This window comes from Pollachius pollachius (assembly GCF_949987615.1).
Source record: "Pollachius pollachius genome assembly, chromosome: 3".
In the NCBI taxonomy this organism is placed as follows: Eukaryota; Metazoa; Chordata; class Actinopteri; order Gadiformes; family Gadidae; genus Pollachius; species Pollachius pollachius.
In genome coordinates, this window is record NC_136936.1 from 50,517,379 (window position 1) to 50,532,927 (window position 15,549).

At 55.1% G+C, this 15,549-nt stretch overlaps 1 protein-coding gene across 1 annotated transcript in view; it reads right to left on the minus strand.

The window, feature by feature from the left end:
- LOC307073426 (ATP-binding cassette subfamily C member 4-like) overlaps positions 1–15,549 on the minus strand; it is a 51,289-nt gene that overhangs the window by 24,379 nt on the left and 11,361 nt on the right. Inside the window, exons 14-19 of the mRNA XM_079733245.1 lie at positions 14,459–14,683; positions 13,299–13,430; positions 13,096–13,133; positions 12,677–12,771; positions 11,873–12,019; positions 1,880–1,959 (exon numbers count right to left, since the gene is read on the minus strand). Of these exons, the coding sequence (XP_079589371.1) occupies positions 1,880–1,959; positions 11,873–12,019; positions 12,677–12,771; positions 13,096–13,133; positions 13,299–13,430; positions 14,459–14,683 (717 nt within the window). The remainder of the gene's footprint in view (positions 1–1,879; positions 1,960–11,872; positions 12,020–12,676; positions 12,772–13,095; positions 13,134–13,298; positions 13,431–14,458; positions 14,684–15,549) is intronic.

Consider the following 15,549-nt stretch of genomic DNA (forward strand, 5'->3'; position numbering starts at 1 on the left):
ACGGGCAACAATGGCCAGGGATCCCCGTCCTTTCTCTCCCGCTAATACTTTCTAAATGCCGACAGAAAGGAGGGAGAATCGTCCTTCCTGAAAGCATTAAAGGGGCTTCGGTGTGAAAGACACCTGCATGCACGGCCCAAAAGAGCCGCCAGCAAAAAGTACTTTGTCCCGAGCGACAACCTCTATCTCCCCTCACAAACGCCCGTGTGTGTCGTCTGTCGGGCGTGGAAGGCTGCGACCTGGCCGCCACACACAGCGCACCGAGCCCTCACTTACACGGTTTGCGTTCTGGCCCTTTTTTGCGATCGACCGTAGCTCAACAGCAGCCCGCTCTCTGGCACGACCTTATCGCCTTCCCCCGCTCCGTTTAGCCAGACCTACAGGTCGCCTACTTCTTCCTCGCTTGCCGTTATTATATTTCCCCTCGCCATTATTCATGTTACTATCAAAATGGCGGAGGGGGGGGAGGGAGGTGGCTTGGGGGAGGGGGGTTTCCTCGAACTATAGCAGACAAAACCCTTTTGTGGTATGATCCTTTGTGCGTTCAGCATTTAAGATGGCTTTTGTCTCCGGTGAGATGGGTATCTGCCACAAACATCACTCAGGCATTGTGGAGCGGGGATTCGCTTTCAGCGCGGCTTTTGTTCTATTCTTCGGCCCTAACCAAGGAGCCACGCCCGCCCTTCTACCTTGAATTGTGCGCTCAACATTCCCCCCTTTGTCGCGCTCGGCCCATGAGCTGCTTCATCTCCGCAGGCTCTGCTGGAAGAGCACCGTCACTGCCGCGGCCCGGGCGCTGCAACCCGACCCGCCACGGCGCGGCAGGGCGGCCGCTGGCCACCGCGGCCCGGGAAGACACGCCCCCCCCCCTCCAACCCCCCCAAGCACCTCCCCCCGTCTGTATCCGTTTCAGATGACCTGACCCCCACCACCCCTCCAGCAACACCACCACCACCTCCACCCCTCCCTGCACGCCTGTTGAAACACTATCACCACCACCCTCACCACCACCACCACCTCCACCACAAGCACCTCCACTACCCGTGTTGAAACACCCTCCCCCCACCACCACCACCACCGCCACCACCACCACCACCACCTCCACCCCTCCCTGCACGCCTGTTGAAACACCACCACCACCCTCACCACCACCACCACCACCACCACCACCACCACCACCACCACCACCACCCCCACAAGCACCTCCACTACCCGTGTTGAAACACCCTCCCCCCCCCCACCACCACCACCACCACCACCACCACCCCCACAAGCACCTCCACTACCCGTGTTGAAACACCCTCCCCCCACCACCACCACCTCCACCCCTCCCTGCACGCCTGTTGAAACACCACCACCACCCTCACCACCACCACCACCACCACCACCACCACCACCACCACCACCACCACCAGCGCCTCCTCCAGCACCCCCACTACCCGTGTTGAAACACCCTCCCCCCACCACCACCACCACCACCACCACCACCACCGCCCGCTCCCTGTCCTCCACCCTGTTGTCTGACCTGATCTGGCATCAAACCCATCTCTTCCTTGTTGACATTATTTAGACGGTAACCTTTCTCTCCAGCCTCCCCCCCCAAACCCCCAAACCCCCCAGACCGGCAAACATCCCCCTGAGCGCTGAGCCTCTGTCGGCGGCGGCGTCGGGCGTCGGCGCGGGCCACGCCCTCGCCCGATGCACGGACGCTTTTATTATTAAATGTGTGCGGCGGGCGCTGGCCGTGCGGCCGGTAATCCCACAGTAATTGTTTCCAGATTAGAGCGGCGGGCCCACAGAGCACGCCCAGCCAGCCGTGAAATGGCCTCCCCTCTCCCGGCGGCGCCGGCAGAGGGGAGGCGGCACTCGGGGGACCCACCTGGATGAAGTCCACGAAGGTCCAGGGCAGCAGCGAGTCCAGCTGGCCGATGTCTTTGGAGAACCTGTTGAGGATTCTCCCTGAGGGAGGGGGGGACAGGAGGAGACAACGTAGGGTTAAGGTGTGGCTCCGTTCACATGGAGGGTTAGTTTTGACTGTATGTGTGTGTGCGTGTGTTTGTGTGTGTGCGTGTGTGTGTGTGTGTGTGTGTGTGTGTGTGTGTTGCACTTTCCTTCTCAAAATGTCTTCCTTGCTAATTAAGGGAGTTTTTTCTCGCCCTCTGGGGGGCTAGGTTCGGGGGGGGGGGGGTCATAAATATACGGCCTGTCAAGGCCTTTGAGACTGGACCTGTGATCAAGGGCCACACAAATAATATTGAATTGAATTGAATTTAATGAGTATGTGATGGCTGTTGTGAAGTGGATGTAGAGGTAAAGCAGTTCAGGTTTTCTATTTTGGCACAGCGAGGTTATGCTTTGTTAAAAATAAAACTTGGAGATATGAACGGACCCCAATCTTGTTTGTTGTCTAAAGTGTGCAAAGTGAAACCCAATCCTAGATTGTACTTCAATTACAGGACATATTCCCATTCAGGAAAAACGAAAATCAAATAAACATGATTGAACCCAGACAATGCAGAGCGCATTAGCTAATCGGCCCTGTGATAAGGGCCGACCGTTCCTTTATAAACCCCCCTCCCTCGCCCCCGGCAGTCCGCCCGCCTCCTTCAGCAACTGTTGAACGCAGTCCTTTATTAATAGCACAGGGTCTATAAATCGAGTTCAGTAGCAGGCAAACGCAGAGAGAGGGCTATCTAGATTAAACAATGAGTCATTATTTGGCCGTCGCTCCGTAAAGACTGCCCTAGTCTTCGCTCAATGCGCCAGGGAGCCTTTTGTCCGCGAACAAAGGCGCAACGGTAGCGGTGTACCTGACGTCCCCGGCCCGGCCCGCAGTGTGGATGACGTCTAATTGAGCCGTGTCCAGCCGGCTCTCAGGTGTTGTGTGTGTTTGCGGCCGCGGCTCCGCAGGTACTTTTTTTCCTGTCGATGCAACCCCGTGATAAGCACTCCGCTGACCCCGGCCTGTGCCTGAGATTACACACCGCAGTTCACTTTCAGCACGCCACCCAATCTGTGGGACGGAGGAGCCCCCGGGCTAGGAGGAGAGGAACACCCTTTTCTCTCCCCCCCCCCCCCCCCCCCCCCCCCCCCCAAGGAAGACACAAGGATCTTGTCTGTTACCAGAACCTCAAGAGATCCCCCCCGCCAGAGGAACTGGTCTCGACTGGGAAAGGCTTTCTCGGAAGCTGTTCCACTTGGATGCTACTCTTCCCAATCTTGTAGCGGACCGATGCGGCATACGGCTCAGGAGGTAGACCGGGTTGACTGGTCACCGGAAGGTTGCTAGTTCGATCCCCGGCTCCTCCTAGCTGAGTGTTGAAGTGTCCCTGAGCGAGACGCCTCACCCTGACTGCTCCTGACGAGCTGGCTGTCGCCCTGCGTGGCTGACACCGCCGTCGGTGTGTGAATGGGTGAATGTTAAAGCACTTTGAGTGGCCACTGGTTAGAAAAGCGCTGTATAAATGCGGCCCATTTACCTTCTTCATGTGCCCTTCACACCAGCAGCACAGACCCCTCGGCCCGGTCGGTGTGTTCAGGGATGGACAGACAGCGGGGGGTCGGTACTAACCCCCCTCCCCCAGCGTGAGGGCCGACCGGCGGCGAGGAGGGAGGGAACATAAACAGAGCAGCTCTCCTCTCCCTCCCGCTCAGGATCCAATGCTCTGCTGCAGCCGAACGCCGGCGGAACGAAGGCAACAAGAGGCATGCAAATGTATCTCTACAGGCGCGCGGCGGGTGGGGCCGTCGGGCCCCTGGGTGCAGTGGGGGCCCCTGGGTGCTGCTTCCGTTCTGGAGTTGGGGGTTGTGGAAGCGGGGGGCCGGGCTGACCCGATGCACCGCCGCCGCCGCCTCCGAGGCTCCCAGTGAGCGCCGCGGAGGTGGACCCTGAAATCACGCCTCTGCACGGCCCCTAAGCCGCTTACCGCCGCATCCAAAACACGCCGCCGCCGCAACGCCGCCCGCCTCGGAAAAAATACAAACACGCGCGGCATGCAGACGAGGGCCGGGCGCCGTAACAGCCGTCTCATAACGCCGGCAACGCGCGCATTATTCCACCGCGACCGCGGCATTCAGAGTCAAGTGGCGTACGCAGGCTGCACACGCAGCCCCGCTAATCTTATTCCCCTGGTGGGATACACACACACACACACACACACACACACACGCACGCACACACACACCCCTAGGGGGGCGGGGAGAGGGGGAAGGGTGGGAGAGACCAGGGTTTCCTGGTGAGACCACCACTGCACCGAGGGCTGTGTTCCCCCCAAACAATCCCGGCTGTCCCCGGCGTCTGACACCAGGGGAGGCGGAGCCACACAACAGCTTCTGTCTGCCTGTCTGTTCCGTCCGTCCGTCTTAAGCCAGCGATGACCCGGATCCACGCGCCTCAGACGACAACGGGAGCGCGAGCGCCGAGCGGGGCCGCGGTTTCCGGGGGTTACATCATCATCCGCCCGCTACGACGGCGTCAGAACGCGGCGCCGCCCGTCAGACGTCAGCCGTACGGACGGCCTGGTTACCAGGCGGCTTCAGAGAGAGAGAGAGAGAGAGAGGAGCACTCCCCGTCTCCCTCTCTCCCCCTCTCTCCCCCCCCCCCCCCCCCTCTCTCCCCCTCTCTCACTTAGCCCACGCCGGGCAGATGCATTACAGCGATGGCGTTACACAAAGACCTGCGCCGCACGGAAATACCTATGAGGTAAGGCCGGACGGCGGACAAAGGCTTCAATCACAACCGGGCGGCTGTCAACAATCTGCCTCATTGTGTGGGAGGGGGCGGGGACGCAGACACAGCCGGCCGCGTTAGCATCAAACCGTCCCCGGTCGCGGCGGGCTCCAGGGGTGATGTGTGCCACTTCTTTAAAAGGTCGAGGGGGAGATATCTGAGGCGGCCCCCCCACCCCCCCTCGGGAGGAGATATTGAGGCGCGCGGGGGCCCGGTAATCACAGTTAAGAAAGTGGAACAGCGGGGGCCCGTCTCCGGCACGGGGGGGGCCATGTTGCAGAATCGCTGTTCGCTGCAAACATCTCGATAAGAGGCGGCGGTCTGAGGGCCGCGGCGCGGGGGCCCTCCGCTGGGAGCGGCTCTTTTCAGTCGGGGCGGAGTGATAGCAGAGGACGGGGGGGGGGGCGGCCAAGGCATGAGGTGGCACGGCTCACCTGTGAGACCGTGAAGGGCCCGGGGCCCCAGCCCGGCCCCCCACAGGCGCCAGGCTGCCCATACTAATACATGGTGAATCCATTCTCCCCGGCTGCTGCAGCCACGCCGCCAGTCTCCTCTGCTTCCCTTTCATGCAATTAAATAGTGAGAGGAGCCCTATCAGCTGTACTGCACACGCTGCACACAGCCAGGCACACACTGACACACACTCTGACACACACTCTGACACACACACACACTGACACACACACTGACACACACACTGACACACACACTGACACTGACACACACACACACTGACACACACACTGACACACACACTGACACTGACACACACACTGACACACACTCTGACACACACACTGACACTGACACACACACTGACACACACACTGACACTGACACACACACACACTGACACACACACTGACACACACACTGACACTGACACACACACACACTGACACACACACACACTGACACACACACTGACACACATACATACACTGACACACACACACACACACTGACACACACACACACTGACACACACACACACACACACACTGACACACACACACACTGACACACACACTGACACACACTCTGACACACACACTGACACACACACACACACACACACTGACACACACACACACTGACACACACACTGACACACATACATACACTGACACACACACACACACTGACACACACACTGACACACATACATACACTGACACACACACACACACACTGACACACATTGACACACATCCATACACTGACACACACACACACTGACACACATACATACACTGACACACACAAACACACACTGACACACACACACTGACACACACACACACACTGACACACTGACACACACACACACAGACACACACTGACACACACATACACACTGACACACACACACACTGACACACAGACACACTGACACACACACACACACTGACACACAGCCAGGCACACTGACACACACACACACACTCACACTGAAACACACAGACACACTGACACACACACACACACACTGACAAACACACATACACACTGACACACACAGACACACACAGGCACGCACACACATGCTACACACACACAGCCAGGCGCACACACGCTGCACACACACAAGCGCATGCACACACCCACACACATTGAGAGACACAGGGGCACACACATGCACAGACACACACTGACACACACGCACACACACACACATACACAACCAGGTTCACGCATACACACACACAGACGTGCGCAGGCTCAATCTCCACATTCAATTTACACACATCGATACCATTCTCCCTCTGCAGCGGGCTGCTAACACGGCTAGCATCCAGACATCAGAACCATCGCCCCTCTCTCCCCCCCGTCTCCCTCCTCCCGTCCGTCCCCCGTCCGCCTCTGGCTCCGGACACAATTATGACGTGACATCATCCTGGACAGAACTTCTGACGTTCCCACGGCAACAGAGTACCACTCTGCCCTGAGGATTGTGCTGTTGGCCTGTGAAGGTGTTGTGTGTATCTGTGTGTAATATATAGGTAGATATTTGCGTGCACCCTTCTGTCTGTGTGTGCGTAAATGTATATGTGAGGGTGTATGCGTGCCCTCACATATGCCTTGCGCGTGTGTGCGTGTGGATGTGTGTGTATATGTATTTATGTGCGTGCGTGTGTATGTATTTATGTGCGTGCGTATGTGTTTGAATTTATGTGTTTGTGCGTGTGTATGTATTTACATGCGTGTGTGTGTGTGTATTTATTTACATGCGTGGGCGTGTGTGTATGTTTTTACATGCGTGCGTGTATTTGTGCATTTACATGTGTGTGTGTGTGTGTGTGTGTGTATTTACATGCGTGCGTGCGTCTATGTATTTATGTGCGTGCGTGACTGTATGTGTATGTATTTACATGCGTGTTTGTATTCACATGCGTGCGCGTGTGTATATACACACGTGCGCGTGTGTGTTTATGTACATACATGCGTGGGTGTGTGTGTGCGTGTACATACATGCGTGCGCGTGTGTGTGTATGTACATACATGCGTGCGCGTGTGTGTGTATGTACATACATGCGTGCGTGTGTGTGTGCGTGTACATACATGCGTGCGTGTGTGTGTATGTACGTACATGCGTGCGTGTGTGTGTGTGTATTAACGTGCGCGAGTGCATGTGCGTGTGTGTGTGTGTGCCGCCTGGCGCCCCCCTTCCCCGCGCTGCCTTCAGTCTCCGAGGGGATTAGCCCACTCACTGACACTAAATTACAGGATCAACATAGCCCCCCGCCCCTCCCGTCTCCTCCGACGGGAGCCCCTCCGAATTAACACGGCCTAATGAGACCCCCCCCCCCTCCCCCGGCCCATGGGGGGGGGGGGGGGGGGGGGGCAAACCTCCACCTGACGGAGGACGGCAGAACGCATCGCTCCGTACGAACCGATCCTTCCTGCTCCTTCGCCGACCGTCTCCCCGCCCGGATCGCCGTCTCCGCGTGCGGAACGCCACCGACAAACAAAAACAACTTTACACTATGGACGGACGGACAAGAGGGGAGGCAGTCAGGGACGCGCACAGCGCCGCACGATGCCGGTCCATCAATCATAACGGGGGGCCCCTTCTGTGCTGCTATTAGCGGGCTCCCGGGGGCCCCTAGCGGGGCTTTGTGCCGCGCGGCTTGAGACAGTAACCCCTGAACGCGGCGGGCGGACGGAGGGCCACAGCCGTCAGACACCGGTCCGCGGCGGAGCTGCCCGTACACCTATCGCTAACGCCGCTACACGGATGTCAGATCCCTGACAATACACAGACACACAATTACACACGCCCCGCGCACACACTTGTGCTGGCGACAAATGGAATTGGCAGTTATTGTGTAGGGGGAAGAAAGAGGGTAGGAGGGAGGGAGGGAGGGAGGGAGGGAGGGAGAGAGGAGGGAGGGAGGGAACACAATAAGACAGAGAGGAGAGAGAGAGAGAGAGACGTGTGAACAGCAGACGAGGAGAGACAGAACTAGAAGAGACAGTCGTGTCTCTGCTGACGACGGCTGCAGGTGCATTCTGGGACTTGTGGTTTACTGCCAGATATGGATGTCGGTTGAGACAACTGATACGGTCGAGGAACAAACTTAACAACCATGATGTATACACATGCAGACAGACAGACAGACAGACAGACAGACAGACAGACAGAGGGACAGACAGACAGACAGACAGACAGACAGACAGAGAGACAGACAGACAGACACACACACAGGAGAACACACTAAGTCATTCATTCCTGCCGCTATCAGGCTATTCAGTGTAGTCGACAGTAGTCATTTTAAATGATGATGTTACGTTGCTTTAAACTTGGTTATTTAACGACATATCTTATTGGATTAGCTGCTGAGCTGTCGCCTCTGACACATAACTAACTTGTTTTGACTTGGATTTTTTTTTTATATTTTAAGTTGTGTGTGCATGGAATGGCTAGGCTGCGGATGAATTGCCCTACTGGGGATAAATCAAGTTGTCTGAATCTGAATATTATAAATGTCTCTATGTTATATTCTTTAGGAATAATAATTATCCTAATAATAATTAGGATTACAATCATCATAAGGATGATGATAATAATCATCCGCTCCTAATCATTACTACCCTTTTAACCGGACACACACAGTACACAGTACACGGTACAGTATACAGAGGACACTGTACATAATACACAGTACACATAGTAGAGAGTACAGAGTACAGCATGGGATGCTTTTGGTTTTTAGTTATTCTTTCCTGTAGCCTGGGGGCCGGGCTGTAATGACTGATCTGACCACACAATGTATTCTGATAGCAACACAACAGTAATCAGATAGCAGTGTGTGTGTGTGTGTGTGTGTGTGTGTGTGTGTGTGTGTGTGTGTGTGCGCGTGTGCGAGCGTGTGTCCCCTCCCCTCCTGGTCTACTATTAAACAGATTATTACATTATTCAAAGTGTTTGTCCTCGTCCCGTGTGTAGATTAGCCAGAATGAGGCACACCCAGATAAGCCATCGGGGACAGGGGGGGGGGGGGGGGGGCGTGTGACTGTGTGTGTGTGTCGGGGAACAGAAAAAAGAAAAAGAACAAAAAACTGGTGGGTCAAAGACGTTCATTGGTGTTTGCCCTCCTGTACACATGGGCGAGAGAGAGCGAGAGAGAGAGAGAGAGAATAATAATACACCCACTCTTAATACCGGCTGAAACCACCCGCACTCACAACACCCTCAAATCATATTTAGACTCGTGTTAGCGGCTTACGTGACTCATTATACTCAGACAAGTTTCCCCTGCACGCTGAGAATTCCCAACTGTGCAGATTGTGTTGTACATGCGTGTCAATATGGAGAGATTAGGCTGAGTAATTATCTGATGACAGCCCCACAATGGACCGGGAATGTTTCACACTGGAAGTTATGACAGCGCGCCTCTCCGCAACCGACGCAGGACCTGAATGGCAGCGGCCGGAGAAAAGATCTTGCCGAGAACAAACACAGAGAGGGAGAGAGTGGCGCTGAACACACAACAGCTCACGGGAACACAGAGCGGAGAGAGAGGCGGTGTTGCCGTCGGGGAGGAGAGAGGGACGGCTGGAGGCGCGGAGCGCGGGCCGGTCCGTCTCAGAGGAGTCGGTCTGGAGGCTCTGGTGAATCCGGCAGCGCCGCTCCCCCCCATCATACTTTAAGTGTTTGCTCAGCGCCTTACATCGTGTCCATCTGCTCAGCGCAACGAGCACACAGCCCCACAAAGCTAATGAAATAATCAAAGATTTCTGATAGGGCCCACGGCTCAGAATCTGCTCCGTATTTACCCTCAAACCCCACCCCCCCCCCCCCCCTTCCTCATCGTCCAAACACAACACTGTCCGGGATCTAGAGCAAACACCATCGTTCCCTATCGCTGTTTGCCTCTTTTTGTTGGGCTGTTTTGCGTGGGTCCTGCCTCACGTTGGGGAGATAAGGGCGCCCTGGCGGGGCCGGGGAGGGAACGCCGTTTAACCGCTGAATGAGTCGTCTCACGGCCGCCGCTCCGCTATGAGAGCCTCATCGCGGCCCCACACCCAACAGTTTAAATGATGCCACTTCAAACTCAATGTGTGAAATAAACCTCCTTTTATTGTTAATTCTGCCTCTTAATTCCTTTAAAATAATCTTGAGTCAGTGTTTGATGTTTGCGTTGCGTTTGTAACGTATTGCCGTTTGTTAATGATCTCGTTAAAAGGCTTATACAATTGACTTTTCATCGGGTTGCAAGGCTAATACTTTTACGCTAATTAAATTGAGTGGAGAATAAACGCAACGAAGCAGAGAAATATCTTCTTGCTTTGAGTGCAAATCTGAACATTTAGAGTGTGTGGATTTGGATTCTACCCAATTAGCAGGCGAGGGGAAACAGTGAGATATCAGAGAAGCGTTTGAATTGAAGTGAGTTAAATAATGATATAGCTCAGAAGGAGTCTGCCCTCTACTGGAGAGGGGTTACAATATCACCCCACACACTGCTGCGAGTGTGTGTGTGCGTGTGTTTGCGGCATGTAACTGATAGCCCATTCCTACATCAATGCATCAATATATAGGGTTTAAACTAATGATTATATTTTATTAATGAATCCATAAATTATTACTTTTGGATTCACTCATAAATATTTGATGTTAGAACGTTGGAATAATACTTTCATTTCTGAAGCCTTTAGCAACAATTTATTGCGGCTGTTTTTTAACTAGATAAATGACTATTAGAATTATTATCAAAATGAACATTTAATTGTCCACTTTTCTGTCGCCAATCTGATAATGTCCAATTGTTGTTCACACAAAATGAATGAAACCGATGTCAGGGAGATTCAACCATTTAGGAGACGCAAACGTTTCAGGATGCGTATGAAATCAGTTGGTTGGCTGCTAAATCATTTTCTCTGATTGATGAAAATGAAAGAAGGTGAAATTGTAAATACACATTTCTGACAAATTTCTGTCATTTAGCTATATGCTTTGAGTGTGTGTGTGTGTGTGTGTGTGTGTGTGTGTGTGTGTGTGTGTGTGTGTGTGTGTGTGTGTGTGTGTACACGCCTGTGTGTGTGTGTGTGTGTGTGTGTGTGCGTGTATATGTGTGTGTGTATACATTTGCGCATGTGTGTCTTTATGTGTATATACGTGTGTGTGTGTGTGTGTGTGGTTGCTTGTGCGTGTGTGTATAAATTTGTGTATGCGTTTGCATGCGTGTGTGTATATAAACATGTGTGTATGGATATGTGTGTGCATGTGCAGGTGTATATATATGTGTGTGTGGATAAATGTGTGTGCGTCGTTGTATAAAGGTGTGTGTATAAATGTGTGTGTGTCGTTGTATAAAGGTGTGTGTATAAATGTGTGTTTTTGTGCATTCAGTGTGTGCGTTCATCAGCATTTGTGTGTATGTATATAAATGTGCGTGTGTGTATAAATGTGTGGTGTGTATAAATGTGCGTGTGTGTATAAATGTGCTTGTGTGTATAAATGTGCGGTGTGTATAAACGTGTGGTGTATATAAATGTGTGGCGTGTGTATACATGTGTGGCGCGTGTATACATGTGTGCGCGTGTATAAATGTGTGGTGTATATATATGTGCGTGCGTGTATGAACGTGCGGCGTGTATAAATGTGTGCGTGTGTATAAACGTGCGCGGTGGTCCTACCGATGGGGTTGAGGTCGAAGAAGCGCACGGGGCTACGCAGCATGGCGGTGAACATGGCGTTGTGCAGGCTCTGCGCCGAGCGCACCAGGGCGTTGAAGAACACCAGGCTCCGCACGAAGCCCGACGCCACCGACGCCGCCGTGAGACCTGACCGAGAGGGGGGGGGAGCATCCGTCAGCGGGCGCCACCGGCCCGCCGCCCGCCCTGGGGGGGGTGGCTAGGACCGGCGGGCGCACTTACAGCGGCGTTGTGGGCGCAGAACGGCGCCAGAGGAGGGAAAAGGCTTGAAAGGTTAAGTTATGCTTTAATGTTGATCTATCGCCGTGGATACAGAGCGACCGGGAGGGGAGAGGTGAGGGGGGGGGGGGGGGGGGGGGGGGGCGGATGACACACGGGGGGGGAGGGGGGAGGGGGGGGAGACACAATCAGAGTTACCCAACAGTGGAGACCCGAGAGGAGGCACACTGCTATCTCCTAGTACAGCTGAGACCCCCGCGCACACACACACACACACGCACACACACACACACACACACACACACACACACACACACACACACACACACACACACACACACACACACACACACACACACACACACACACACACACACACACAGGGCCCTGAGGCCTTGGGGCAACAGCCAAAGAAGAGCAGTGAATGGCTGACACTCCTCAATGGCACACAGACACAAGAAAAGATGAACACTCAGAGAGACCGAGGGGGGGGGGGGGGGGGGGGGGGGCAGAGGGGGGAAGCAGAGTGGGGGGGGGGGGGGGGAGAGAAGAGGAGGTTGGCCTCACCTGCGTAAACAGCGAGGTAGAGGTGAAGGTCTAGCCGCGGGGGGGGGCCTCCATTCAGGTGGGCGCCGCGGTCTGCACGGCCCTGCTCAGAGGCCCTGTGGGGAGGGGGGGGGGGCACAAAGGAATCAAAAGGCACAAGGACAAACAAACGCAACCGCGGCGGAGACACACAGGGCGGCGCGCCGGCAAGACGCCTAACACACTCTCCTCTGTCGCCGCACACAGAAGGCCGGCGCAGTGAAAGCAACAAAGAGCGGGCGACAGAACACACTATTCTCCTCCGCCGCTGGGGGGGGCGGAGGGAGGGAAGCGGTTTTATTCCTCTGTTTGCTCCACGCTGTTCAACTCGCGGGGCCGATTAGTTCATGGGAGCGGGGCCGTGCGGGTTGCGTGCCGGGGTGTCAGAGCGAGATTCTCACCAGTTAGCTAGCCACCAATCCTGGAGAATGTATGCAGTCTACGCACACAGAAACACACACACACACACACACACAGAGAGACAGAGAGAGCACGTTAAGAACACGCACCTCGGTTAGAACACCGAACCAAAGCGCCGCGGGAGAAAGGGCTAACAGATATGGCGTCCTCTGTGGAGGCCTTCCTGTCGCGAGGCGGTACTCACGTGAGCCAGGAGGTTGAGGGGGATCAGGGAGAGCAACAGCAGCCAGTGGGCCCCGGCCGTTAGGTACTTGAGGTACAGACGCAGGCCTATGGTTCCCTCCGAACGACTCTCCTCCGCCATCGGTTTGGATGCCTAAAGACACACACTGGAGTCAGAATCCAACGGGCCAGGAGCGCGTCGCCGTGGCAGGGACGGACAAATAGGTATCTGGCGCCCTCTGGCGGTGGAGTGGCGGTACTGGGAGTTACAGCCAAGCGAGAATCTTAAGGCCGCCTCGTCATGCTGTGCAAATAACATTTTAAACCCCGTTTCGATGGCACTGCGTTATTTGCAATTGTGTTAAAATGGACCTACTAGGTGTGCATTTAGAATTTGGCTTCAAAATGTACAGAATGTTGTCTATACATTATACACAGCATTCAAAATCAATAGACTTTTGTCTATACATTATAAGCAGCGTTCAAAAGGTATAAACATTTCGAAATAAATGCAGCATTATTGCGTACACTTGCACTGTAGTATTCATATTCATGTTAAAATGAACCTACTAGTGCGGCACTATTGGAATTGGGTTCAAAATGTTGAAAGCGTTTCAACGTGACACACATCTGATTACAGACACAGCACAGAGTGCAAAATGTGGTTTATATTTATAGAGAGAACCACAAAAGAACCAGACTCCTATTGTTGACGGAGCGGGTCAAACGGAGGGCACTGCGCCACAATCAACCCCCCCCTGTGCCTTGGGTGCTGAACACAAAGTTATTAAAATACGTCTGAGTGTCAAAACTCAAGGGTTCGGCTCAGGAGGAAGGGCGGGTTGAGCTGTAACCGGAAGGTTGCTAGTTCGATCCCCAGCTCCTCCTAGCGGAGTGAGGAGGTGTTCATGAGCGAGACGGCCCCCCCACTGACTGCTCCTGACCAGCTGGCTGCCCCGAATGTAAACTGTTGGATACGTCTCGACTGCGTGCGTATTTTCTTAAACAAATCCGGCGTCACTGCGAAGGATTTAAAAAAACGATTTAAATGCTTTACATTAGGCTGACGCTTCAATCCGAACGGCTCACACACACATTCACACACGCGCAGGGCGACGGCCAGCTGGTCGGGAGCGGTCAGGGGGAGACACCTCCGCACCCGAGGGGGGTGAGCCCACGTACCTCCTCCCCGTGGAGCGGGGCGGTCTCCGTCAGGGAGTGGAGCGAGGCCCCCAGCGACGGGGACAGGGAGGCCACGGAGCCCGAGCAGGACAGGCCCAGAGACAGGGGGGGGGACTCGGGCCGGTCGCCCCCCTCCGCTCTCCCATCCTCCCCCCTCTTGAGCAGGGACAGGAAGTCAACCGAGCCCTGCAGCTCGCTGTACGTCCCATACGCCACCATGCTGCCCTGGTGAGGGGGGAGGGAGGGGGGGGGGGGGAGAGAGAGAGAGAGAGAGAGAGAGAGAGAGCGAGGGGGAGAGGGGGGGGGAGAGGGGGAGAGAGAGAGAATGAGAGAGAGAGAGGGGGGGGAGAGGGGGAGAGAGAGAGACAGAGAGAGAGGGGGAGGGGAGAGGGGGAGAGAGAGGGGGAGAGAGAAAGAGAGAGAGAGAGAGAATGAGAGAGAGAGAGGGGGAGAGGGGGAGAGAGAGTGAGAGAGCGAGGGGGAGAGGGGGAGAGAGAGGGGGGGAGAGGGGGAGAGAGAAAGAGAGAGAGAGAGAGGGGGAGAGAGAGTGAGAGAGCGAGGGGGAGAGGGGGAGAGAGAGGGGGGGAGAGGGGGAGAGAGACAGAGAGAGAGGGGGAGGGGAGAGGGGGAGAGAGAGGGGGAGAGAGAAAGAGAGAGAGAGAGAGAGAATGAGAGAGAGAGAGGGGGAGAGGGGGAGAGAGAGTGAGAGAGCGAGGGGGAGAGGGGGAGAGAGAGGGGGGGAGAGGGGGAGAGTGAAAGAGAGAGAGAGAGAGGGGGAGAGAGAGTGAGAGAGCGAGGGGGAGAGGGGGAGAGAGAGGGGGGGAGAGGGGGAGAGAGAGAGAGAGAGAGAGAGAGGGGAAAGAGAAAGAGGGGGAGAGGGGGAGAGAGAGAGAGAGAGAGAGAGAGGGGGAGAGAGAAAGAGAGAGAGAGAGAGAATGAGAGAGAGAGGGGGGGGAGAGGGGGAGAGAGAGAGAGAGAGGGGGGGAGGGGAGAGGGGGAGAGAGAGAGAGAAAGAGGGGGGGCAGGGGGAGAGAGAGAGAGAGAGAGAATGAGAGAGAGAGAGGGGGAGAGAGAGAGAGAGAGGGGGAGAG